Here is a 24001-nt window from a genome sequence, read left to right as displayed (position 1 = left end):
AATGTTTTAAGTTACTTGTTCTTAGCAGTTTTTTAATTGATAAAGCCTTGTAAACCGCTCAGAGGTTTTATTACAATCAATCAGTATATAAACTTTGTTAAAAATAAATGCTTAAATCAATTATAACAAAATAAAATATAATATTATTGGCATTAGTGTGTGTATTTCCTCCTCCCTCCCAATCCATTTTTCCTTTTGTGTCATGTGTTTTTAGATTGTAAGCCTAAGGGCAGGGACTGTCTCCTTTCTTTTTAGTGATTTGTAAGCTACTCTGGGAATCTTTTTTGGCTAAAGAGTTGGATTAAAAATTTATTTAAATAACATTATTAATAGTGGCATATTTAAGGCTGCAATCCTATACATGCGTACCTAAGGTTAAGACCCATTGAGCTCAGTGGGATTTATTTCTGAGCAAATGTACAAGATTGTGCTACCAGCTATAGTGGGGTGTGTTTTTAAAAAACACTTTACTGTTTTAGGCTGTAATCCTAATGCCACTTACCTGAGAATTCAGCTCCATTGAATTCAGTAGAACTTACTTCTGAGTAGACATGGCTAGGGTAGCAATCTTACACTGAAATCTTCTGCAAGTTTAAGCAGAAGAAATTCCAATCTGTCTAATGGGATTTACTCCCTAGGTTAGGGATTGCTAACGTGATGCGTGTGAGCACACATCAGCCCTCAGGGGGCTTCCCCAGGGTCTTCTCCCCCTGCTTAAATTACATTTGGCGCCATAGGCCCCCAAAGGTTGGTGATCCAAGCCCTACGTTAGCATCTTTAAGATTGGCTTGCAGCAATTATGATTTCTCTTTATATTGTATTTGCCTTTTATATTTATAACCTACTTTGAGTGATTATTGTTATAGAAAGTGGGATATAAGATTAAAGAGAGACAAACAAAATAGTAATTCATAAACATTTCTTCAGCACAATTATGGGAAGTGAAACACTACAGTTTTTTTCTTCTTCAGCCTCTCTTTGTGCTTTAGTCAGGTACTAAATATCTGAAAACTCAGGGAAATAAAGAGTGCTTTTTAATTTCACCAGCTGCAGCTTAAAATGTAGGATGCAAGCTTTTGGGTTATGTAGAGTGCAACAACCCAGCCCTGTCTGTGTTTACTTGGAAGTAAGCTTCACTGTGTTCAGTGGGACTTGCTCCCAAGTAAGTTGCACAGGATTGCATCCTCAAGGTCAGCCGAAATGTAAAAGAGAACAGTAGAACCTGCCTTCTTCAGAGTTGAGCTATTTGGGCTCATATCAACGACTCAAGCTGGCAGTTGTTCTTTGGGGTCCCAGACAGAGAAGCTTTGCTGAAATACCAGCTCTATCAAGCCTCCTCTCCCTCAACCATTCTATCAAGCTGCCTCAGTGGGAGAGATGAGAGGCAGGGCTCACCCCATCAGCTCTGATGAAAGACCATCTCTATTAGGTACCTCCAACCACTGAACTGTTCCTATGCTAGCTGGTCATTATATGAACTACTATATAAGAATTGGTGTCTGCAACAACCACCAATTTTTTTTCTGAGGTTATTGGACTCCACAGCACCTTTTAAGGAAAAAAATGCTTGTCACTGCTGAGAGGTGCTGGTGTTGTAATACCCCACATGGAGCACTTTGTCACTGGATGTGCTCCTGTCCTAAATTTGCAGTCTTTGGACAGACCTCGAGATTTACAAATGTTAATGTTCTATTTAATTATGTACCTGACAGAGGGGCAATTTAAGGGTAACTCATGGTGGCTAACTATGTAATGCTTCATGGAATTGTAGAGTTGGAAGGGGCCTATAAGGCCATCGAGTTCAACCCCCTGCTGAGTGCAGGAATCCAAATTAAAGCCTCCCTCTAACCACTACAACACACTGGCTCTCAGTGCAAACATTTATACACTGCGTTATCCCATATCTAGCCATTGCTCCCATCTCACCCAGCATTCATTCATTTATTATTTCCAGCAACAAGGTGCTGCTTTTCTGCCACATGATGTGGCCCTTAAAGTAGCTTAGAGTCCATTAAAACAGCATAATCAATAAATAATAACAGCATTGCATTCTCCACTGTGACCAGCAGCGGCTCTCAAAAAGGTATTTCCAGCACCTGCTATCTGAGTTCTTTTACTGGAGACGCCAGGGGGAATCGGGGACCCTCAGCATGGAACTCTTATGCTGCCCCACTGAACCCTGGGCCTCTCCCACTGATAGAGAAGGATGTCTGGATTACAGGGAGATTTCTCTACAGGCTGGTCCTATTGCAGACTCCAGCTCACCCAAGTATTCTGTGTCTCTATGCCTCACTCCGCCCAGGATTGCAGATGTCATAGAATCATAGAATAGTAGAGTTGGAAGGGGCCTATAAGGCCATCAAGTCCAACCCCCTGCTCAATGCAGGAATCCAAATCAAAGCATTCCTGACAGGCGGCTGTCTAGCTGCCTCTTGAATGCCTCCATTGTTGGAGAGCCTAGGTAATTGATTCCATCAGTTAGGAAGTTTTTCTTGATGTCCAGTCAAAATCTGGCTTCCTGCAACTTGAGCCCATTATTCTGTGTCCTGCACTCTGTGATGATGGAGAAGAGATCCCAGCCCTCCTCTGTGTGACAACCTTTCATATACTTGTCCCCTAGGCGAGTGCTGTTGGGCTCAGGTCCTGCTAGCGAGCATCCCAGAAGCATGCAGCTGACAAACTGAAAACAGGACGCTGGACTAGACGGGACCCCTTTGGTCAGAGCAAGCAGGGCTTTCTTACATTCTTATAGCTGCAACCAAAGTGAGTGGCTAAAGCAAAGCAAGAATAGGCAAGTAATTCCTTTACCACAGCCTAATTCTATATGAAGACTGAACAGTGCAGAATATCAAATTCTCCAGCTTGAGAGGAACATAGGAAGATTGCCTGGCTTGTATGGAGCCAGGTTGCTGCTCTATCTAGTGCAGTACTGTCTGCACTGACTGGCAGCAGTTCACCAGGGTTTTAGGACGGGTTTCTCTTAGTTTGGGAACTTTTGCATGCAAATCAGATGCTCTGCTGATAAGACACTATAAGGCTGTTTCCCAATCTTGGTCTCCCCAAACAGCTCAGAATTTCCTTCTGGGTAAGCATACATAGGATTGCACTCCAGTTTTTCATGCTGTTAAGCATCCTTAGCACCAGTAAAATCAACAGGCATAAGCATACTTACTCTCATGTTGCAATTGTGGACAGCTTCTTTTTTTAGTTCTTAATAAAACCATAATAATAACTCCATCTAAACTGGGGCTTTGTTCTTAGGTACTGCTGGATACTCTCTTTCTCCTCCCACCAGAGACACAGGAGTTCTTTAACCACAAAGTCTCCTTGCTCTCTCTTGGAGTAAAACCCACAAATTTCCTCTACCAACTAGCAATCTCCTTGTGGAGTAGGACAGGTGTGTGATGAGGAAGAGGAGGGAAAACAATAACTTGTTAATCACCTGATGCAGGTGAGTCTATAAAGACCCTGCTGCTAGCAATGGTAGGTGATTTTTAAATTATTTTCTGGACTCCTTGCAGGGTGTGCAGAATGTGGGGCTGTTGTTGTCTGTTGGTTTGCTTCATTTGTGGGGTGATACCAGCCCCATTTAGGATTCATACAGGAATGCCATCTCCTTCTATGCAGCCTCAGTGGGCTCTACAAACTGGTTCTTACTGGGTGAATGTAAAATGCAGCAAATCCCAAGTTGTTGTGATGGTGCAGAAAGATGCCGTGGAGCAGCTGGTGAAAGCAACTGGTCTGTCCCTGGGAAGCTGCCCTTATACGCATATTGAAAAAGATACGGTTGTTTTTGCAGTGGCCTTGCAGCAGTGCGGGTCCCAGGTCCAGGTAAGCTTTGGGTCAGTCATCTGTCTTCTCCATTTCATCTCCCTAATTATAAACTTGCCTCTTGTTGTTGAAATGTTGAGAATGGATCCCACTTTCTGCCTCTGTGCTGACTGAAGACTTCTCAGCCATGGTGCACCTGGGAATCCTTCATCCTTTGACAACTTTTAGCGCTGGACTTCTTTCTGAAACTTATGATAGTGCCCGTTACCTTGACATCTGGGTTAGGGCATGCTTATGCTCTATGCTATGTTATGATTCTGTTTCTTCCCCAAACAGCTGACTCCAGACACTGTGGTCTACAGAAACGTTTTGCTTTACAAGCCAGAAATTGCCAGTCGTGCCACAGCTGACTCCAGCATGCCATCTGAAACTCTAATTGAGTGCCATTATCCAAGGTTTGCAAAAATTTGAAAGGTAGTTGGAAGGGGGAAGAGGAACTTCAGGTCAGGTGCTCTGGGTGTGGCTCACTACAAATAATTACATTTGAGCTAGAAAAAACTATATTTGTAACCACTACTAGAAATCAGAAAACCCACAAATACAGGGTATCCCTGTGTATCTGCAGAGTGCCATCCCTTAATTCAGAGGCATTGAACCTGTGGTCCTCCAAATGTTGTTGAACTACAACTCCTATTATCCCTGACCATTGGCCATGCTGGCTGGGGCTTTTGGGAGTCCAACAACATCTGCAGGACCCCCACAGGACCCCCAGCCCTGCCTGGTGCAGGTGCAGCTGGAAAGGGCTGCTGACGGCCGTGAGCAAAGAGGTGTACACTTCTGAGCCTACAGCAACCTTGGGAAAACCTGGTGGCCTCCGATTGGACTACAACTCCCATCAGCCCCAGCCAGCACAGCCATATGATGCTGGGACTGGAGATCATGGCTGTGGTGGTTGGGGCTGATGGGAGTTGTAGTCCAAACCATCTGGAGGAGAATGTTATCGTTCAGTGCTTTGCGTAGAAGGTCCCCTGATGGCATCTCAACAAATAAGGTTTGTTGAGGTTCAGAGAAGGGCAACAAGGATGATCAGGGGACTGGAAACAAAGCCCTATGAGGAGAGACTGAAAGAACTGGGCATGTTAAGCCTGGAGAAGAGAAGACTGAGGGGAGATAGGATAGCACTCTTCAAGTACATGAAAGGTTGCCACACAGAGGAGGGCCAGGATCTCTTCTCGATCACCCCAGACTGCAGGACATGGAATAATGGGCTCAAGTTGTAGGAAGTCAGATTTCAACATCAGGAAAAACATCCTAACTGTTAGAGCCATATGTAAATGGAACCATTTCCCTAGAGAGGTAGTGGGCTGTCCAACACTGGAGGCATTCAAGAGGCAGCTGGACAGTCATCTGTTGGGAATGCTCTGATTTGGATTCCTGCATCGAGCCGGGGGTTGGACTTGATGGCCTCATAGGCCCCTTCCAACTCTACTAAGGCTGGGAGTGTTTCCTGCATGAAACCCTGGAGAGCCACTGCCAGTCAGTGTGCTTGAGCTACATGCATTGATGGTCTGACCTGGTATGAGGCAGCCTCCTCTGTTCCTACGGATGGCACCAGGTTGGGGAAGTTTGGGCTATAGGAAGCGGTGGTAAAGCATGTACTGATTGGAATGGATCGGTAATCTGTTAAAGAAAGGGCAGGCGGTTCTAGCTTTAAAAACAACAACAATTTTTAATTGTTAGAGTAATGGAGATGTAGCTCTGGGGCGGTGTACCCTTTTATGCAAACTGACTTTTCCAGGCTGGTGTTTTCTCTCCTCTAGGCAGGTTCCCTTAGAAGGATCAAGGTATATCTGCATGGCAAAGAGCTGCAGGGGACTGGCAAAACGATGGCCCACTGCTGTTCGGCAGCCGAAACAAAACTTATATCGGCGGCAAGGCAGGTCTCTTTGAAACCAAAAGCATAATGGGCATGCCTAGGGCAGCCTTCCCCAAGCTGGTGCCCCCCGGATGTTTTGGGAGTTGTATTCCAACACATCCAGAGGGCGCCAAGTTGGGGAAGGCTGACCTAGATTGTGGGACGTGCCTCTAGCCTTGGGTTAGCAACACAGTTCTTCCATCAATGCAGCTTGGTGGCTGCAATAATGTGTGTGATGAAGGCACAGGAGAAGGGAATCTTATGTTCTCTCTCTTTTAAAAATTATTTATCCTGATGAGTTACTGGTGGACAGGGCATCAGAGAGATAGAACAGAATCCATCCAAACTTTGGGAAATTACTTCAGTCTTTTTCTTTGTCAGCTATAGAGAACTCTTCCTTAAATGAAATGGAGCCGAACGTGGGTATCAAACCTGTTTCAGTTCCAGACACAATCCAAGAGGAGAAGGAAAAAGTGGTGATGGTGAAGCTCCCGTCAACAGGTGATTGACTTCTGTGAGGACCCAGTATGAATGCACTAGCTTGTGTCTTGCCTTTTTGGACTCTTGTGGGTTTCTGGCCTCTGTCACTCCCCCAATTAAATTAATCCAGTGAATGCTGAAAGCACCTTGGGCAGCTCCTCTGAAGTTCGGACTAAAACCCAGAGCAGATTCACGGTCCCACTGACATCAGAGCCACCAGTCTCCGCTGAGCCTACGGCCCTCCTGATGTCACTGAACTGCAGCTCTCATCACTCCCTGGTCACGGGGCATGCTGGCTGTGGCTGATGGGAGCTGGAGTCCAATAAAATCTGGACTTAAGGATCACTTCTGCTGTTTCCGTGTGTTGGAGGGTCCCATCCCTCTGCAGAGAAGCTGGTCTCTTCTCTGTCCATATGCAAAACAAGCAAGGTGTGTGCATGCATGTGTGTATGTGTTGTGGTAAATGGCTTCAAGGTACCCTCACAATAAAACCTTTAGTGTAGCCTTATAATTATTCATTAACTATTAATATTAATAATAAAAATACTATAGCTCAGGGTAAGGTATATAATTCTCCTCCTCCCCATTTTATCCTCGCAACAATTCTGTGAGGTAGGCTAGGCTGAGAGACTGGATGGCTCAAGGTCACCCAGTGAGCTTTATGGCTGAGTGGGGATTTAAACCTGGAGGTCGCCCAGGTACTAGTCCAACACTCTAACCCAGGGGTTCTCAAACTTTTTTGGTTCGCGGCACACCATAAAACATATAAAAATGTTCTGGCGCACTTTGTGTACAAAATTAAAAATATATTAATATATTTCAAACTACAAACAGAAATAAACTATAGAAAACTATTACTTACCCTATACAAATGGGTTTCTTCTCATTTTTAAAATATACTTTCATAATATTTGAGGCACACCTAGCCACCTCTTAGGGAGCACCAGTGTGCCTGGGCGCACCGTTTGAGAATCACTGCTCTAACCACTATACCACACTGGCTCTTTTGTGAGTCGATGAGTAACCTTTGCTCTTGGAAAACATGTATTAAGACCCCCCATTTCCCCTCTAAGCCATCAGCTGTTTGACTCTGTGACATCAGAGCAGTTGAACCAGGGGGAGCCAAAGAGGCTATGGCAGCGTGACCCTATTTTCAGGACTTTGAGGAGGCGAATCCAAGATAATTCGGGGGGCAATGCAGCCCACCACATTGTACTGATGGTCTCCTTAGCTAACATGTGACACAATGCATCTTGCTATCTGCCATTCTAAGAAATAGTGTGGAAAAGGACCATTTTAAAAAGTAATCCTCATGTCATGTATGCTTTTCTGTTTCCACCTGCAGTGGCTGCAAAGACTCCCGGGATGGTGCTGGCTCTGATTATCTTGGTGGTTTCAGTTGCTATAGTCCTCTTTGCTATTACAAGCCTGTTGGTCTGCCAGAGGTGTGGCGCTGTTGCTGCCCCCTAATGTGGAATTTTAATGAAATTCATTTGCGTGCATTTATTGAATAAAACTCATTGAAAGTGGGTTTGCCTCCATGTAACTGTGTATTCTATAAAAGTGTGGCATGCCTCACTGAGGAGTGTATGGGGAGTGTGGTGTAGTGGTTAAGGTGTTGGACTACGACCTGGAAGACCAGGGTTCGAATCCCCACATAGCCATGAAGCTGACTGGGTGACCTTGGGCCAGTCACTGCCTCTCAGCCTCATGAAACCCCTGTTCATAGGGTCGCCATAAGTCAGAATCAACTTGAAGGCAATGCATGTGTGAGGAGTGGGGAGGGGAGAGTACACTGGTTCTGTGGGGCTGTGGGATTGTGTAACAGTAGTCGTAAAGTCAAAGACATTCCAGTAGGGAGAAATGGTCTTTTTAACTGGTAAAGGGGAAAGCAGTGTAGGGTTTCATACTTTAGTGTTTCTGTGTGATGCATTCTGTAGAATGCTGAAGCCTGCAGTACTTGATTTGCTGCAAAGTTAGGGATGTCTCACCCTGTTGACTCCTGTTAGATTTCATACCTGATGCTATGTAGGGAGGGATCAATGGTTTGTATTTAATGTTAAGTCATAGTCATGCCCATAGAATTCAATGGGTCTACTACTCTGAGTAGTTGTGTGTGCATCTTCTTTCCTCTGCTTTAAGGTCACCCACTCGTTTTCTACTTTTGCCCATTACACCACAGCCCTGTTTCTCCCCCCCCTGCATCCAGTAGGGTTGCCTACTCTCTCTGCCTCCCAGCGCCTTATTTAATTAATTTTTGTTCCACGTATGAACGCTTCCCATAAAATATCTTGAAGCAATTTCACAAAAACACCAGGAATAAAACATTGTTGAAAATTGCTGAAAATTGAAATTGTTGAAAAACAATTTCAGCTCCAATATAGACTGGGCTAAAGCTAGCCACTCAGAAGGCTTGGTATCCCAAAAGGAAAGTCTTCAGTAGCAGCCAGCAAGACAATACCGTGCCTGTCTGATATGTGCCTTCTGGCAGGCAGAAACTAAACAGGTTCAGCCTTCCCCAGCAGGATAGTGTCATACTTTGCTTGGGTCATGTTTTGCTGTTGCTGTAGCTATGAAAGACTCAACTTCCCTCCTAACAAAAAAGTGATTAACTGCAGACCTCCCCTATAGTGTAGTGGCAAATTCAGAAGTGCAGGGTCCCTTAATGTTAGTCACAGCCAAGCCCCCTTTTTGCTGCTGAGTTGAGAATTAGATCCTTGTTAATACCTTCTCCCACAACAACAGATATCCCTAGGAGCCAATAAGCAGGAAAGGGGAGTGTGTTAGCTGCTGAGAAGTCTTCTCAATGGCTGATTCACTTTTATTCTGGCTCCAATCAGCACAAAAGGGCAAGGAAGCATGTTAGAAGACTCTTCTCAGTGGCTAACACACTCCATTTTCATGCTGATTGTCTCATAGGATGCTGAAAACATAGAGACCCTGGTCCCAAACATGTAAAGGGTCTAAGACCCCCTCCAAGACCCTGGACCTCCCTAACCTAGGGATGTGGTGGTCTCTCCAACGCTGGAGGCCTTCACGAAGCAGCTGGACAGCCACCTGTCGGGTATGCTTTAATTTGGATTTCTGCATGGAGAATAGGGTTGGTCTCGATGGCCTTACAGGCCCCTTCCAACTCTATGATTCTACGCCATCCAGCAGATTTGGACTACAGCTCCCATCAGCCCGCAGCCAGATACACGGTGGCTTTCTAGGCATCCCTACGACTGCCTGTCAAAGACAACAACAAACAAACCAAAGGGACAGGGCCCTCTGCGTTTCAAAGCAGTTGTTTTCAATCTGAGGTCCTTCCTGTTGAGGGAGAATTTCTCTGTCTCCACTCTCTCTCCCGCCCTCCCCAGGCACGTCAATCCAGCAGCGAAACCAGCTTCCTATTCATCTCCCCCAACATGGCAGCGCCCGGCACCGAACTTCCGTACCAAGGCAGAGTGGTGAGACCTTTCTAGCTCTATGGGTAAGGTAGCCGCACAGTGACGTCATTGGAGTGCGCCGAGCGGTGGGCGAGATGAAGGCGCCAACGGAGAGGGGCGGGGCAGAGCAAGGGAAGGGAAAGGATGCTGGGGGGGTTAGTGGCTGGAGGAGCCGAGGGGCTCGTCCTCATCCAGGGTGAGGATGCGGGGGGGCGCTCCCTGGAGTGGGTGGGCGAGGGAAAGAGCGAGCTGGAGGGACTGCGGGGCAGCGACGTGGGGGGAGGGTGATCTGGAGGGACTGCGGGGCAGAGGCTTAGGGAGAGAAGAAGAGGGGACCTAGCAATTCATCTCTCCTCCCTTAGGTCTCTTGCCCCACCTTTTCACAGCTGCTGTGGATATGGGGGGGGGCTTCCGATGGAGTGGAGGGCAATTAGGAGGGGGCTTCTGGTGCTGCAGAAGCAGTGAATTGGGGTGCAGATGCTCTGGGAAGCAGCAGAAGAAGAATCTGTGGGGGGCAGTGAAGTGGGTTAGTTTGGAGGGTAAGTGGCCAGGAGGGGAGATGGAGGGGAAGGGAAGGAGGGGAGTGTTTGTCTCTAGGCGTGTAATGTGTGGCTTGAGCTAAGGAGAAGGGTTAAGTCTGGGTTTGGAAATTGCAGAGGGGGGAGGACCAGGGGATGGCTCAGGGGGAAGGCGGCATAGGAGACGTTGAGAGGACTTTAGGTGGTTAATCTGTTCCTCCTCCAACCTGCACTTTCCTCTTTCAGACTCTGTCTGCTGTGAAGGCCGCACCCTCCTCAAGAGTTTTGTGGAAGCTTCAGCCCGAAGGTGGGTGGAAGCCTTTGCGACTTTTATTTATTTATTTATTATTTAATTTGTATCCCGCCCTTCCTCCCAGCAGGAGCCCAGCGTGGCAAACAAAGCGCTAAAAACACTTTAAAACATCATAAAAACAGATCTTAAAATACATTAAAACAAAAGTGTTAAAAACATTTTAAAAAAGCAACTTTAAAAAAGGGTTAAAAACATTATTAAAAAACATAGTGAGCAATTCTAACACAGATGCAGACTGGGATAGGTCTCAACCTAAAAGGCTTGTTGAAAGAGGAAAGTCTTTTGGCACTCCCACACTATGGCAAGCTTGTCAGTTCTGGGTCGCAACTCTAGATTTCTGAGGAAATCCCCAAGAGATCACATAGAGGGGAGAAGGAAATCTACTGAAGGGAAAGAAATATGAGTAGCAGGAAAGTATTTGGTAATGCTGCATGGAAGTTATAAATTCTGCTTACATGTTGTATATTTTAGATCTTGTAAACCTTTTTGAATGCAATTTTGTGGAAAAGTGGCATGTACGTGTTCAGTTATCATCATCATCATATTGCCTGTTATGAACCCTTATTAGTGACATCAAACCTTAAGATGTGAGCCGTTCCTCAATGACAATGAGCCCCCTGCCTTGCGGCCACTGTTAGCCATCCTGATCCTTTCAGACTGACAGGGCTCACCAAGGTTGTCCTTGAAGTTAGGCTAACGTGCAGTGTTGAGCATATTAAATCCATCTTGCATTCTGCCTCTTGAATTTAGGCCTTTCTGCATCTTATTGCCCTCAACGTCCCCACCCCTCTGCTTTGTGCTGTGAAAGGCAACCCTTCCTGTCTCCTGAAATAGCTCTGTCCCTTGTTTAGGGGTGAATCTGTTCATGTTCTCAGCTTTGAAGTCCCAGAAGAAGAATTCCAGGCTGGATTCAGCACTGAAGTGACCTCCCGGTGAGTGGGAGATCTTTTCCATATAGCTTCAGTCCCTCTGCAAACTAAGGCAGAGGTGAAGACAAACCCTGTTGGCCCAGATGCTGATCTTCAATAGTCTGATCAAGATGCTCCAGGAATCCTGAAAGTACAGTATCTTGGTATGGCTACTCCTTGCCTAACCTCAAAATAACATAGGCCCAGTCTAGCTCTTTGCCTGCCTACAAAGGGTTGCTCCTGTCCCTCCAGTACGGCATTCCAGGGCCTGTTGAGGATCCTGCAGTTTATTTGGGCTTTAGATCCTTGACAACTCCTCGTGTATATAGTGTTTGTGTTTTGTGATTGCCATAATACCCTGGTGGAAAGGGTGTGTGTGTGTCTGTCTACCATCCAGTTAATGTGGGGAAAGGTCATGCTTTAGTGCTGCCACACCTCCATCTCTGCCAACATCTTCCCAGTTACTATTTATAAATCGGTATTAATATACATAGCACTTTGTAAAGTGTGAGGGGGCTGGGGTAGGTCCCTGCTCTGAGGAGCATACAATCTAAGAATTGACATGGGGGAGATAAGAGAAAAATGGGTGGGAGGTGGACACAGGGTGGAAGAGGATGCATTTATTTCACTTATACGTGGCTTCGGTTTAGTGGCCGTAAAACAGCCTTCCCCAATCTGGTAACCTCCAGATATTTTGGACTACAACTTCTGTCAGCCCCAGCTAATGCAGTTGCAATGCTCTGAGTTGCTGGTGTGCATGACAACACTGCACTGCAGGGAGCAGATAAAGGCTGTTGTAATGTGCCTAAGTGAATTTTGACTTATGGCGACCCTATGAATCAGTGACCTCCAAGAGCATCTGTCATGAACCACCCTGTTCAGATCTTGTAAGTTCAGGTCTGTGGCTTCCTTTATGGAATCAATCCATCTCTTGTTTGGCCTTCCTCTTTTTCTACTCCCTGCTGTTTTTCCCAGCATTACTGTCTCTTCTAGTGAATCATGTCTTCTCATGATGTGTCCAAAGTATGATAACCTCCGTTTCATCGTTTTAGCTTCTAGTGACAGTTCTGGTTTAATCTGTTCTAGCACCCAATTATTTGTCTTTTTCGTGGTCCATGGTATCTGCAAAGCTCTCCAAGTGTGGTAGGAGTGCTTTTTACCAGCTAGGGATGGTATGCCAACAACAGCTGTTCTCAAACAGGGATAGCCTGGCTGCAGTGATCCATGCATTGGTAACCGCAAGACTTGATTGTTCTATGCAGGGCTGCCCTTGGGCATGATCCAGAAGCTCCAGCTGGTGCAAAATGCTGTGGCTAAACTGTCAGTGGGGACAACCTACCGCCAGCACATAACTCCAGTGCTTCAAAGCTTGCGCTGGCTGCCCATATTGTGCTGGCTGGGGTTGCTGGGAGCTGTAGTCTGAAACACCTGGAGGGCACCAGATTGGGGAAGGCCAAGTTAAGCAATAGCCAGTCCTGGGGCATTCTTCCTCTGCTAGGCAGATAGTCCTGTCTTAGTCGGGTCCATTGACTGCTACTGGTGCTGACAATAATACTATTCATACACATCTTGTCTGCTTTATCCAAGGGTCTTGCTCCATGATGTCTTCCGGGATCCCCTTGGCTGGGCAGGGCAGGGCAGCGCCATGACCTTGGGAGAATTCTCTGCCGCAGAGCTCGTGGGGCGCCTGGCTCCAGCGTGGCCGGGCCCTGCTACAGTCATGCTGGACTCACTCAGCTGGCTGCTTCTCCGCTTGCCATTTCCCAGCGTCTGCCAGGTTCTTGCGCAGCTGCCCAGGAGAGCAAAAGTTACCGGTGAGATGAGGGGATGTTCTCAAGTGGGAAAAGGACACAGCTGGGCTTGTCAGATGCTGCCTCCTCCAGGAGTATGCTTCTGAAGGGGTTGTTATCTAGACTACTTTCTGCTGGTTAAAGCAATGGGAAAGATAGGCTTTTTCAAAATATGCTGCTATGGAGGGTGGTTTTTTGGGGGCAGTGGGATGTATGGATGTGAAAGTTGGACAGTGAAAAAAGCGGATAAGAGAGAAATCAGCTCCTTTGAAATGTGGTGTTGGAGGAGAACTTTGCGCATACCACAGACTGCGAAAAAGACCAATAATTGGGTGTTAGAACAAATTAAACCAGAACTATCACTAGAAGCTAAAATGATAAAACTGAGGCTATCATACTTTGGACACACAATGAGAAGACATGATTCACTAGAAAAGACCAAAATGCTGGGAAAAACGGAAGGGAGTAGAAAAAGAGGAAGGCCAAACAAGAGATGGATTGACTCCATAAAGGAAGCCACAGACCTGAACTTGCAGGATCGAAACAGGGTAGTTTATGCTATTGGAGGTCGCTGATTCATATGGTCACCATAAGTCGAAATCTTCTTGAAAGCACGTAACAACAAGAACAAGCTATTGTTTTACACTGAATTGTATGTTCATGTTATCGTTGTCTGGGCGCATCCTGGACTGGATGAGGGCCAATAAACTGAGCTCGAACCCTGGGAAGACAGAGGCACTGTGGGCTCGTGGTACCCATGTCCAGGAGTTTGGCCAATTGCCTGTCCTGGATGGGATAGCACTCCCTCTGAAGGAGCAAGTTTGGGGTGCTCCTGGATCCATCTTTGTCACTGGGGGCTCAAGTAGCCTCAGTGGCTAGGAGTGCCTTTTACCAGCTACAGCTGGTATGTCAGTTACGGCCGTTCTTGGACAGGGACAGTCTGACCACTGTGATTTATAAATGGGTTAACCTCAAGACTTAATTATTGCAATGCACTCTATTGGGGGCTACTATTAGCCTGGTCTGGATGCTCCAGCGAGTGCAAAACGCTATGGCTAAAGTGATGATGGGGAGGGGAGTAGCATGTAACTCTGGTGCTCAAAAGCTCAAAAAATTGTTGGGCTTCGTGGTGGCTTGGCAGGCTCGTTGTTATGTGCCTCCAAGTCAACTACGGCTTATGGCGACCCTATGAATCAGTGACCTCCAACAGCATCTGTCATGAACCACCCTGTTCAGATCTTGTAAGTTCAGGTCTGTGGCTTCCTTTATGGAATCAATCCATCTCTTGTTTGGCCTTCCACTTTTTCTACTCCCTGGTGTTTTCCCCAGCATTATTGTCTTTTCTAGTGAATCATGTCTTCTCATTATGTGTCCAAAGTATGATAACCTCACTTTCATCATTTTAGCTTCTAGTGATAGTTCTGATTTAATTTGTTCTAACACCCAATTATTTGTCTTGTTTGCAGTCCATGGTATTCACAAAGCTGTTCTCCAACACCACGTTTTAAATGAGTTGATTTTTCTCTTATCAGCTTTTTTCACTGTCCAACTTTCACATCCATACATAGAGATCGGGAATACCATGGTCTGAATGATCCTGACTTTAGTGTTCAGTGATACATCTTTACATGTGAGGACCTTCTCTAGTTCTCTCACAGCTGCCCTCCCCAGTCCTAGCCTTGTTCTGATTTCTTGACTATTGTCTCCATTTTGGTTAATGACTGTGCTGAGGTATTGATAATCCTTGACAGGTTCAGCAATAACATATCTAATCCTCTGCAGGTATGAGAATTGCCAGGCTTGTAGCTCTTCTCCACGGGGACTTGCACCAACCTGGACAGCTTGAAACTTTACATGCGTTGGCCCGTGCCGTGGTGATGCTGGAGCCGGCACCGGGAACTGCGACGCCAGGAGATGAGGCGCCCCGAGTAGCTGTGACGAGCCACAGGAAGAAAGGGGGCAAAGCGCTGCAGAAGGTGAGGATTAGGAGGTGACATGTGCACAAAGCGGGTGTGGGGCACGGGGACACTTTTTATTATTATTATTATTATTGATTGATTTTATTAGTCGCCCATCTGGCTGGCCAACCACTCTGGGCGATGTACAAAATAGGCATACATAAGAACATAAGAAGAGCCTGCTGGATCAGGCCAGTGGCCCATCTAGTCCAGCATCCTGTTCTCACAGTGGCCAACCAGGTGCCTGGGGGAAGCCCGCAAGCAGGACCCGAGTGCAAGAACACTCTCCCCTCATGAGGCTTCCAGCAACTGGTTTTCAGAAGCATGCTGCCTCTGACTAGGGTGACAGAGCACAGCCATCACAGCTAGTAGCCATTGATAGCCCTGTCCTCCATGAATTTGTCTAATCTTCTTTTAAAGCCATCCAAGCTGGTGGCCATTACTGCATCCTGCGGGAGCAAATTCCACAGTTTAACTATGCGCTGAGTAAAGAAGTACTTCCTTTTGTCTGTCCTGAATCTTCCAACATTCAGCTTCTTTGAATGTCCACGAGTTCTAGTATTATGAGAGAGGGAGAAGAACTTTTCTCTATCCACTTTCTCAATGCCATGCATAATTTTATACACTTCTATCATGTCTCCTCTGACCCGCCTTTTCTCTAAACTAAAAAGCCCCAAATGCTGCAACCTTTCCTCGTAAGGGAGTCGCTCCATCCCCTTGATCATTCTGGTTGCCCTCTTCTGAACCTTTTCCAACTCTATAATATCCTTTTTGAGATGAGGCGACCAGAACTGTACACAGTATTCCAAATGCGGCCGCACCATAGATTTATACAACGGCATTATGATATCGGCTGTTTTATTTTCAATACCTTTCCTAATTATCGCTAGCATGGAATTTGCCTTTTTCACAGCTGCCGCACACTGGGTCGACATTTTCATCGTGCTGTCCACTACAACCCCGAGGTCTCTCTCCTGGTCGGTCACCGCCAGTTCAGACCCCATGAGCGTATATGTGAAATTAAGATTTTTTGCTCCAATATGCATAATTTTACACTTGTTTATATTGAATTGCATTTGCCATTTTTCTGCCCATTCACTCAGTTTGGAGAGGTCTTTTTGGAGCTCTTCGCAATCCCTTTTTGTTTTAACAACCCTGAACAATTTAGTGTCATCAGCAAACTTGGCCACTTCACTGCTCACTTCTAATTCTAGGTCATTAATGAACAAGTTGAAAAGTACAGGTCCCAATACCGATCCTTGAGGGACTCCACTTTCTACAGCCCTCCATTGGGAGAACTGTCCGTTTATTCCTACTCTCTGCTTTCTGCTTCTTAACCAATTCCTTATCCACAAGAGGACCTCTCCTCTTATTCCATGACTGCTAAGCTTCCTCAGAAGCCTTTGGTGAGGTACCTTGTCAAACGTGTTTTGAAAGTCTAAGTACACTATGTCCACTGGATCACCTCTATCTATATGCTTGTTGACACTCTCAAAGAATTCTAATAGGTTACTGAGACAGGACTTTTCCTTGCAGAAGCCATGCTGGCTCTGCTTCAGCAAGGCTTGTTCTTCTATGTGCTTAGTTAATCTAGCTTTAATAATAGTTTCTACCAGTTTTCCAGGGACAGAAGTTAAGCTAACTGGCCTGTAATTTCCGGGATCCCCTCTGGATCCCTTTTTGAAGATTGGCGTTACATTTGCCACTTTCCAGTCCTCAGGCACGGAGGAGGACCCAAGGGACAAGTTACATATTTTAGTTAGCAGATCAGCAATTTCACCTTTGAGTTCTTTGAGAACTCTCGGGTGGATGCCATCCGGGCCCGGTGATTTGTCAGTTTTTATATTGTCCATTAAGCTTAGAACTTCCTCTCTCGTTACCACTATTTGTCTCAGTTCCTCAGAATCCCTTCCTGCAAATGTTAGTTCAGGTTCAGGGATCTGCCCTATATCTTCCACTGTGAAGACAGATGCAAAGAATTCATTTAGCTTCTCTGCAATCTCCTTATCGTTCTTTAGTACACCTTTGACTCCCTTATCATCCAAGGGTCCAATTGTCTCCCTAGATGGTCTCCTGCTTTGAATGTATTTATAGAATTTTTTGTTGTTGGTTTTTATGTTCTTAGCGATGTGCTCCTCAAATTCTTTTTTAGCATCCCTTATTGTCTTCTTGCATTTCTTTTGCCAGAGTTTGTGTTCTTTTTTATTTTCTTCATTCGGACAAGACTTCCATAGACATACATAGACATTAAAAATCTGAAATCCTTTTGCAGCCTGTGGGCCACATCCTCTTCTACCCAGTCATGCGAGGGCTCCCTGCTAGTGGTGCGTGGAGTCAGAGGTGACCGTGGCTGCAGAGCAATGGATGTCAATTTGTACTGCAGGCTGGAGAGAAAGAGAGAAAATCATCAGGCATTGTCACCGTTCAAGGGCCCATCTCCAGCCAGGCAAAAGCAGAGTGTGAAGCAGCGCCTGTGAGGGGTGTGGCCTGCGAAGGCATGCGGGGACCCTTGGGCATCAGCTTGCCCTGGGCCCTGGTGTCCGTGCACGGCTATCTTCAGCAGCCCCTCCGCACCCCCTGCGATCCGCACCCCCCACTTACCTGTCTGCTGTCTTTTACCATTGCCCTTAACGAAGATGGCAGATGTGGTTTCCCTAAGGGAATGATGCCTCCGCCACCATCTTTGTTGATAGCACGTGTGCGTGCTATGCGCGTGCATCTCTGCCATCAACTAAGATGGCAGCAGGGGCTTCAGTACCTTAGGGAAACTGCAGCCGCCATCTTCGTTAAGGGCAATGGTAAAAGGCAGCAGACAGGTAAGTGGGGGGGGGGGGCGCAGATAGCGGGAGGCGTGTGGAGGGGCTGCTGCGGGCCCCCCTGTATCTCCAGCCTCCAGGGGCCCTCAGGCCGGTGCCCAGCCTGGCCGCCCTTTAGAACCGGCCGTGGCTGGACTACCGCTCCTGTCGTCCCTGACCCTTGGCCATGCTGCCTGCCGGGAATGTGGAGCCCCAGCAGCATCTCAGAGTAGGATGAGGAGACAGGTGTCCCCACCCTTGAAATAGCACCTCTAGTTTTCAAAGTTCTTTCCTAGACTTTTATCGTGTACACCCTTGCAAGAACACTCTTGAGTTGTCTGAACCGATCAGGCAGAGGGATGGTAGTTTGGTGGGGCTTTCTGGAGAGGAGGAGGGTCTGACGGATAGCAAAGTCTCTCAGCTGCTTAACTGGCTTGCCGTTGCAGGGTTGACAGCCACCGTGTTAACTGCACCAGATTCGGAAGAGCTAACCACAGATATGGCAGTAAAGAGGCGGGGGGGAATGCTAATCCTGGCACTGTTAAATGCTCCTGATCAGTTGGGTAGAGTGGCTTTCTCAGGTCACACTCTCCATACTTGCTGACTTTAGGGCAGCCTTAGTCAACCTGGTGCCCTCCAGCTCTATTGGACTACCATCAGCCCCCCAGCCAGCTTGAAGTTCAAAACATCCAGAAGGCACCAGGTTGGAGTACGGCTGGCTTGCACCATACCACAGTGAAGTCCTTCAAGGAACTGAACGTGGGAGCAAACCCTTTGGAAATGGAGACCCAAACAAGGGGGTTGGACTTGATGGCCTTATGATTCTAAGTGTGTATCTGACCCACCCAGCCCTCTTCACTCCCCCAGAAAGAACACTTCACAGTCCTTCCAGGTTTTATCCTGAAACACCTTGGTGAGCTGCCACAGCATGGCATTTCCAAAGAGGACAGTACGGAGGATGGCAGAGTCCCTGCTACGGTATGTGCCCCCCCCAGATAAAAAGATAACTGCCAGCTCTGTGGACACGTAGGTGCCACGGTTGGTGGGCAGGTAATTCATACAGGGGAGGTTCTGTTGGGCAAGTCTGTAACTGGACAAGTGTCGGGGATGGGAAGAAGGAGGTGGCTTGCTGTGGGGGGGAGACAAGGTGGGGATCTTGTTGGGTGCTGGGGGAGGGGACCCCACCTAGTGTCTTTTGGGGGGAGGAAGCTTCAGGGCTAGGAATCCCCTCCAGAACCTCCATTTTTTGGCTGGACAATACAGAGCTCCCTTATACTGAGCCAGACCACCGGTCCATCTAGCTCAGTGTTGTCTACACTGACTGGCAGCAGCTCTCCAGGTTTTCAGGCACGATTATCTCCCAGCCCTCTCTGGAGAGGCCATGGAAGACTGAACCTGGGACCTTCTGCGCGCAAAGCAGATGCTCCACTACTGGTTATCCACTGTCTGACCCAAGAACGTAAGGGCCCTTCAATGCAAAGATAGGCCCATCTAGTCCTGCATCCCATTCCCACATTGTCCAACCAGAGGCCCCAAAGGGAAACCACACAAGCAGGACCTCACAGCAACAGCACTCTTCCCCACCTGAGATTCAGAGGCCTCCAACATAACAATTTTGGCTAGCAGCCATCTCTTCACATGAAAAAAAGCACCAGGGCTCAGGCCCACTCAGATCCACCCTCCTGTCACGTTAAATGATGCTTGGCACATGCCGAGATGCGTTTGTCATTGTTTCAGCTGTTCTGAGGCCCAGGCCTGGCTCAGATTTGTAGTGGCTTAACACTATAGTGTTACTCTGCTTGCGCACCCCCTTTCTTTACTGCTGGTGCTGACTCCATTCCTTCCCCCGCCCAGGCTGACCCAACCGCCAATCTGACCTTTAACCTGTGCCTGTCGGAGGCTCAGCGCCAGGCAAAGGAGTCGGTGCCTCTCCCTTACCACTTCAGCCAGGAGAAGTAAGTACTCTGGGCTGATTGATCGCTGTTAATATCATGCACATGTCCTTGTGTGTTGCTTTTGATGCCAACTAAAAAATATTTTGTTTTACAAGCCTACCCAGACAAGTAATTTTGTTATGTATTGTTGTTTATGTGCCTACAAGTCGATTACGGCTTATGGCGACCCTATGAATCGGCGAACTCCAAGAGCATCTGTCATGAACCACCCTGTTCAGATCTTGTAAGTTCAGGTCTGTGGCTTCCTTTATGGAATCAATCCATCTCTTGTTTGGCCTTCCTCTTTTTCTACCCCCTTCTGTTTTTCCCAGCATTATGGTCTCTTCTAGTGAATCATGTCTTCTCATGATGTGTCCAAAGTATGATAACCTCAGTTTCATCGTTTTAGCTTCTAGTGACAGTTCTGGTTTAATTTGTTCTAACACCCAATTATTTGTCTTTTTCGCAGTCCATGGTATGCGCAAAGCTCTCCTCCAACACCACATTTCAAATGAGCTGATTTTTCTCTTACCCACTTTTTTCACTGTCCAAGTTTCACATCCATACATAAAGTTCAGGAATACCATGGTCTGAATGATCCTGACTTTTTTTTAAAGTTGGTTGGTTTTCATCTGTATTTTCTTATGAAAATTTTATGTACACCACTTACATATTTTTTTCTGATTAGGTGATATATAAATCTTGATAGATAAGCAAATTATCTGATCACCTCTGCCTTCTTCAGAGGCAGCTGTTCTTATTATTGCTTAATTGAAATGGTTGTTTTCATTGAACTATTGTATCCTGCTGTTCAACCCTGGGACAAAGGGTGGGTAAGAAGTGTTCCAATGTTTTAAATGATACATTGGATCTGTTTCCCTTCTGAGGATGGCTGACTGGCCATGCCCATCCTGGATCCACTGGATTTTTGTGTTTTGCACAGTGGTAAGTTGTCTATGAGCAGAATATAAATACAAAATAACAATAGTAATTTATTTTGCTTCTGTTTTTTTCCTTTCCAGTTTTTCATGCTAGTCTGTGTGGTCACCCTTGACCAGGAATAGGGAACCTGTGGCCCTCCAGATGTTGGACAACCACTATGGGTGTCTGCAGGAATTTTCCCAGGGGCAGGGGGATGCAAAGTAAAACACCAAAAGGGCTCGTTTCTTGCAAAAAAAGGAAAAAAAGAATTGTGTATTTTGCCTCCTATCTATGCTTCTATAACAGGTGTGAGCAACCTTTGGCCCTCCAGATATTGGTGAACTACGGCCCTTATCAGCCCTAGCAAGCATGGGCAGGGATCATGGGAGTTGCAGTTCAGCAACATCCAGAGAGCCAAAAGGTTTCCTGCGCCCATTCTATTTTATTACACTGTGCCTTTCTTCCAGGTTGCAGGCTGGCTTATAGGTGCCCCCTGCCTTTTATCCTCACAGCAACCCTGTGATGAGGTGGGTTAGGCTAATTGGCCCATGGACACCCAGTGAGCTTTGTGGCTCAGCAGGAATTTGAACCCAGATCTACACAATCATATTGACTGGCGGCCTCCAGATGTTTTGGACTGCAACTCTCATCAGCCCCAGCTACTGAGGGCCCCAGCTTTGGCAAGGCAGTTCTGTCGAGTGTATCCCACTGGCTCTAACCCCCTCCCCTTCCTTCTCACCTTATTGCAGGAAGTCATCTCTGCTGCAGACACCGGCCAGCCAGGGGAAGATCTATTATGAGCCGGATGCCGCAGATGACATTGACGAAGAAGATCCAGATGATGACTTGGACGTTTGAGGCTGGGCAACTGGGAGCCAGCCTTTCTTCCAGCAGAGGCCCTCTTGCCTGGCTGGCCTCCTGATGTTGCAGGAGATTCTACACAATGGCTGAGGGCTGGAATATTCCGGTGCCTTCTCCCCAAGGTGCCATCTGGGTGGCCTCCCTTGGCGTCTCCCACAAGCAGATCTGCCTTGGACCGACATAGGAAGGGAAAGAAATGTATCTGCTGCCTTGGGAATAGATGCACACAGCTCGTAGGAAGGAATGGTCCCTGGTGGGGCAGAGGCCCAGGCCTCATTCACCTGTTTGAAAGGGCTTTGAATGTCCCCTCAAGAGCTGCCACAGTGGATCTCTTCAACGTGCTGAGCAGATTTCCTAGAAGCCTGATCCTGTTAACCTTTGTTGAAGGGGGGTTGGCATGCGGGGGGGAGGAGAGGGTTGAAGTTGTTTTGAGGAAAAAAGCATGGTTTTTGAGGGCAAGCAGATGAAGGTTTTTGAAGACAGATATGGCTTGGCTTTTTTTCTTGATTTTTTTTTTTTAAAATGCAAGGGAAGTGTCACACCCATCTGGGTATTTTCATACAATGTGATATTTGGAATCTCTGAAACTTTACTAAAGACTCTGGGCTTCTTTGGTAAATATTCCACATTAAGTTTTTGAAATGAAAAATAAATTCTTTTGTAGTGTTTTTTTGGTCAAACTTTATGAAACTGCACTACTTTACAAACATACGAGATCTTCCTTTCCTTTACACCCCCCCCCCCGCAACTCCAGCCGCCTAATTTGGTACATCCACCTTTTTTCTATAGCTGCCTGTCTACCCACCTTACACTTTGTTCTTCCAGGCGCGTGCCTGCCATCCCATTTCCATGCTCCCACCATTAGCTCTGGTCTGAAATAACTGCTGAGTAGCTCAAGGCTTCACACTCCTCCACCTCCTTTGTAGGGTGGCCTGTGGCGGATCTCTCTATGTGGCCTATTCACAGGTTGGGGTTTTTTTTATTTAAGAGAGGTTCCACTTTAGGAGGGGGCTTATCTTAAAAGGCCCTCTTTCATTTTCTGTAATCTCACCAAATGACATTTAACCTCCCTAGAAGTCTGAAAAGACAGTGATGCTGGGAAAAACAAGGGAGTAGAAAAAGAGGAAGGCCAAACAAGAGATGGATTGATTCCATAAAGGAAGCCACAGACCTGAACTTACAAGATCTGAACAGGGTGGTTCATGACAGATGCAATTGGAGGTCGCTGATTCAAATTAAATTAAATATTGTTGGTTTAAAAAGCAACAGGATGTCTTGCTGCTTGGCACAGGGAAGCTGCCTGCCTGGGAAGGACACACCAGGGGCAGGTTTACAAGCCTGGGGCTGACTACCCAGGGGAGCTTTTTGGCCAGGCCTTTACAAGGGAGTTCCGTGGCTGGGGCACGTCTGCCACAGCTGGCAAAGGCCTCCTCTCCCTAGTCATCAGGAGAGAGAGAGAGAGACAGGCTAACGACGACTCTGCAGTGTCATCCACGTCACTGGTTATTGCAGTCACAGCGCTGCGAGAAGCTCGGATTCCCAGCTCCAAATCTTTTTCTCTTTCTCTCTCTGCCCCCCCACGCCGCCCCTCAGTGTTCACAGGGCTGCAGAGACGGCAGCAAAAAGGGAGGCGCCAGCCTCCCTCCTCCCAGCGCAGGTGCAGGACTCAGTTGCACCACGCAGAAGCCTCTTGCTTTGTGCATGAAGGCGGCCCAGGGCGGGTGACAACAATTTTAAAGCACATAATTAAAACACTTCAAAAAGAACATAATTCCATTTATCGAAAACAAAACTGAATTTCTCCCGTCCTGCGACTTCCGCTTTCCGTCCCGGGGAGGAGAAAAAGCTTGTTGAGCCCGAAAACCGACCCTGCGTGTTCGCCTAACTATTACAGCTCTAGCAGCCGAGCAAGCGTGTCTTCCCAACGCATGCGCTGTTTCTCTCCCGCGCGCCCTCTCTTAGTGGCGGCCTCCTACGTTGCTCGGTTCATGCGCAGATTTGAGCTTCTAACCAGCATGCGCGCGCTCGCTTTCCACCAGCCTGAGTTTCGTTCCACGCATGCGCAAGCCTCCCGGCTAGAGGCGCACTTCATCTCACGGAGAGCCAATTTTGCGCGCATGCGCAGCTCTGTCCTCGCGCCTAGCTTCCGCGCATTTTTCTTCCCTTCTCATCAAGCGAGCTACAGAAATCTTCCCGTCCGGGACGCATGCGCAGTGCCCTCTCCCTCTCTTTCCACGCCCCCCCTCCCCGCCTTCCCCATAAAAGTGCTGAAGCCGCCTTTGCTGCGTCCTTCTCTGCTTCTGATTGGACGCGGCCCCACGCCCCGGAAGCAGTGGCTGCCGCTTGGTCAGTTGCTCCGGAAGTGGTCCGAAGAAGAGGCTACAGTCGGCGGGGAGGGGGAGCGCTTCC

At 47.2% G+C, this 24001-nt stretch overlaps 1 protein-coding gene across 14 annotated transcripts; it reads left to right on the top strand.

Moving 5' to 3' along the window:
- The first annotated feature begins 1223 nt into the window (after window positions 1-1223).
- Window positions 1224-22260, top strand: ELP5 (elongator acetyltransferase complex subunit 5). 14 transcript variants are annotated; one of them, XM_061591025.1, is made up of 14 exons: window positions 1227-1429; window positions 2621-2763; window positions 3262-3451; window positions 4108-4226; window positions 5592-5707; window positions 6068-6187; window positions 9526-9615; window positions 10359-10419; window positions 11277-11357; window positions 12921-13147; window positions 14906-15099; window positions 18726-18854; window positions 19731-19831; window positions 21481-22260. In XM_061591025.1, exons 3-14 carry the CDS (start codon window positions 3446-3448, stop codon window positions 21587-21589), a joined length of 1353 nt encoding a protein of 450 aa, XP_061447009.1. In that variant the 5' UTR covers window positions 1227-1429; window positions 2621-2763; window positions 3262-3445; the 3' UTR covers window positions 21590-22260. The 14 variants fall into 14 exon arrangements, with proteins under 14 accessions (XP_061447011.1, XP_061447009.1, XP_061447010.1 ...); XM_061591026.1 differs by lacking the exons at window positions 2621-2763; window positions 3262-3451; XM_061591022.1 differs by lacking the exons at window positions 1227-1429; window positions 2621-2763; window positions 3262-3451 and adding an exon at window positions 3470-3831 and having other exon boundaries at window positions 6074-6187.
- The last annotated feature ends 1741 nt before the right edge of the window (window positions 22261-24001 follow it).

Source organism: Rhineura floridana, chromosome 11, assembly GCF_030035675.1.
Source record: "Rhineura floridana isolate rRhiFlo1 chromosome 11, rRhiFlo1.hap2, whole genome shotgun sequence".
Lineage (NCBI taxonomy): Eukaryota > Metazoa > Chordata > Lepidosauria > Squamata > Rhineuridae > Rhineura > Rhineura floridana.
The sequence above is the reverse complement of the archived record's forward strand: the minus strand, read 5'-3'. Positions and strand labels throughout refer to the sequence as shown.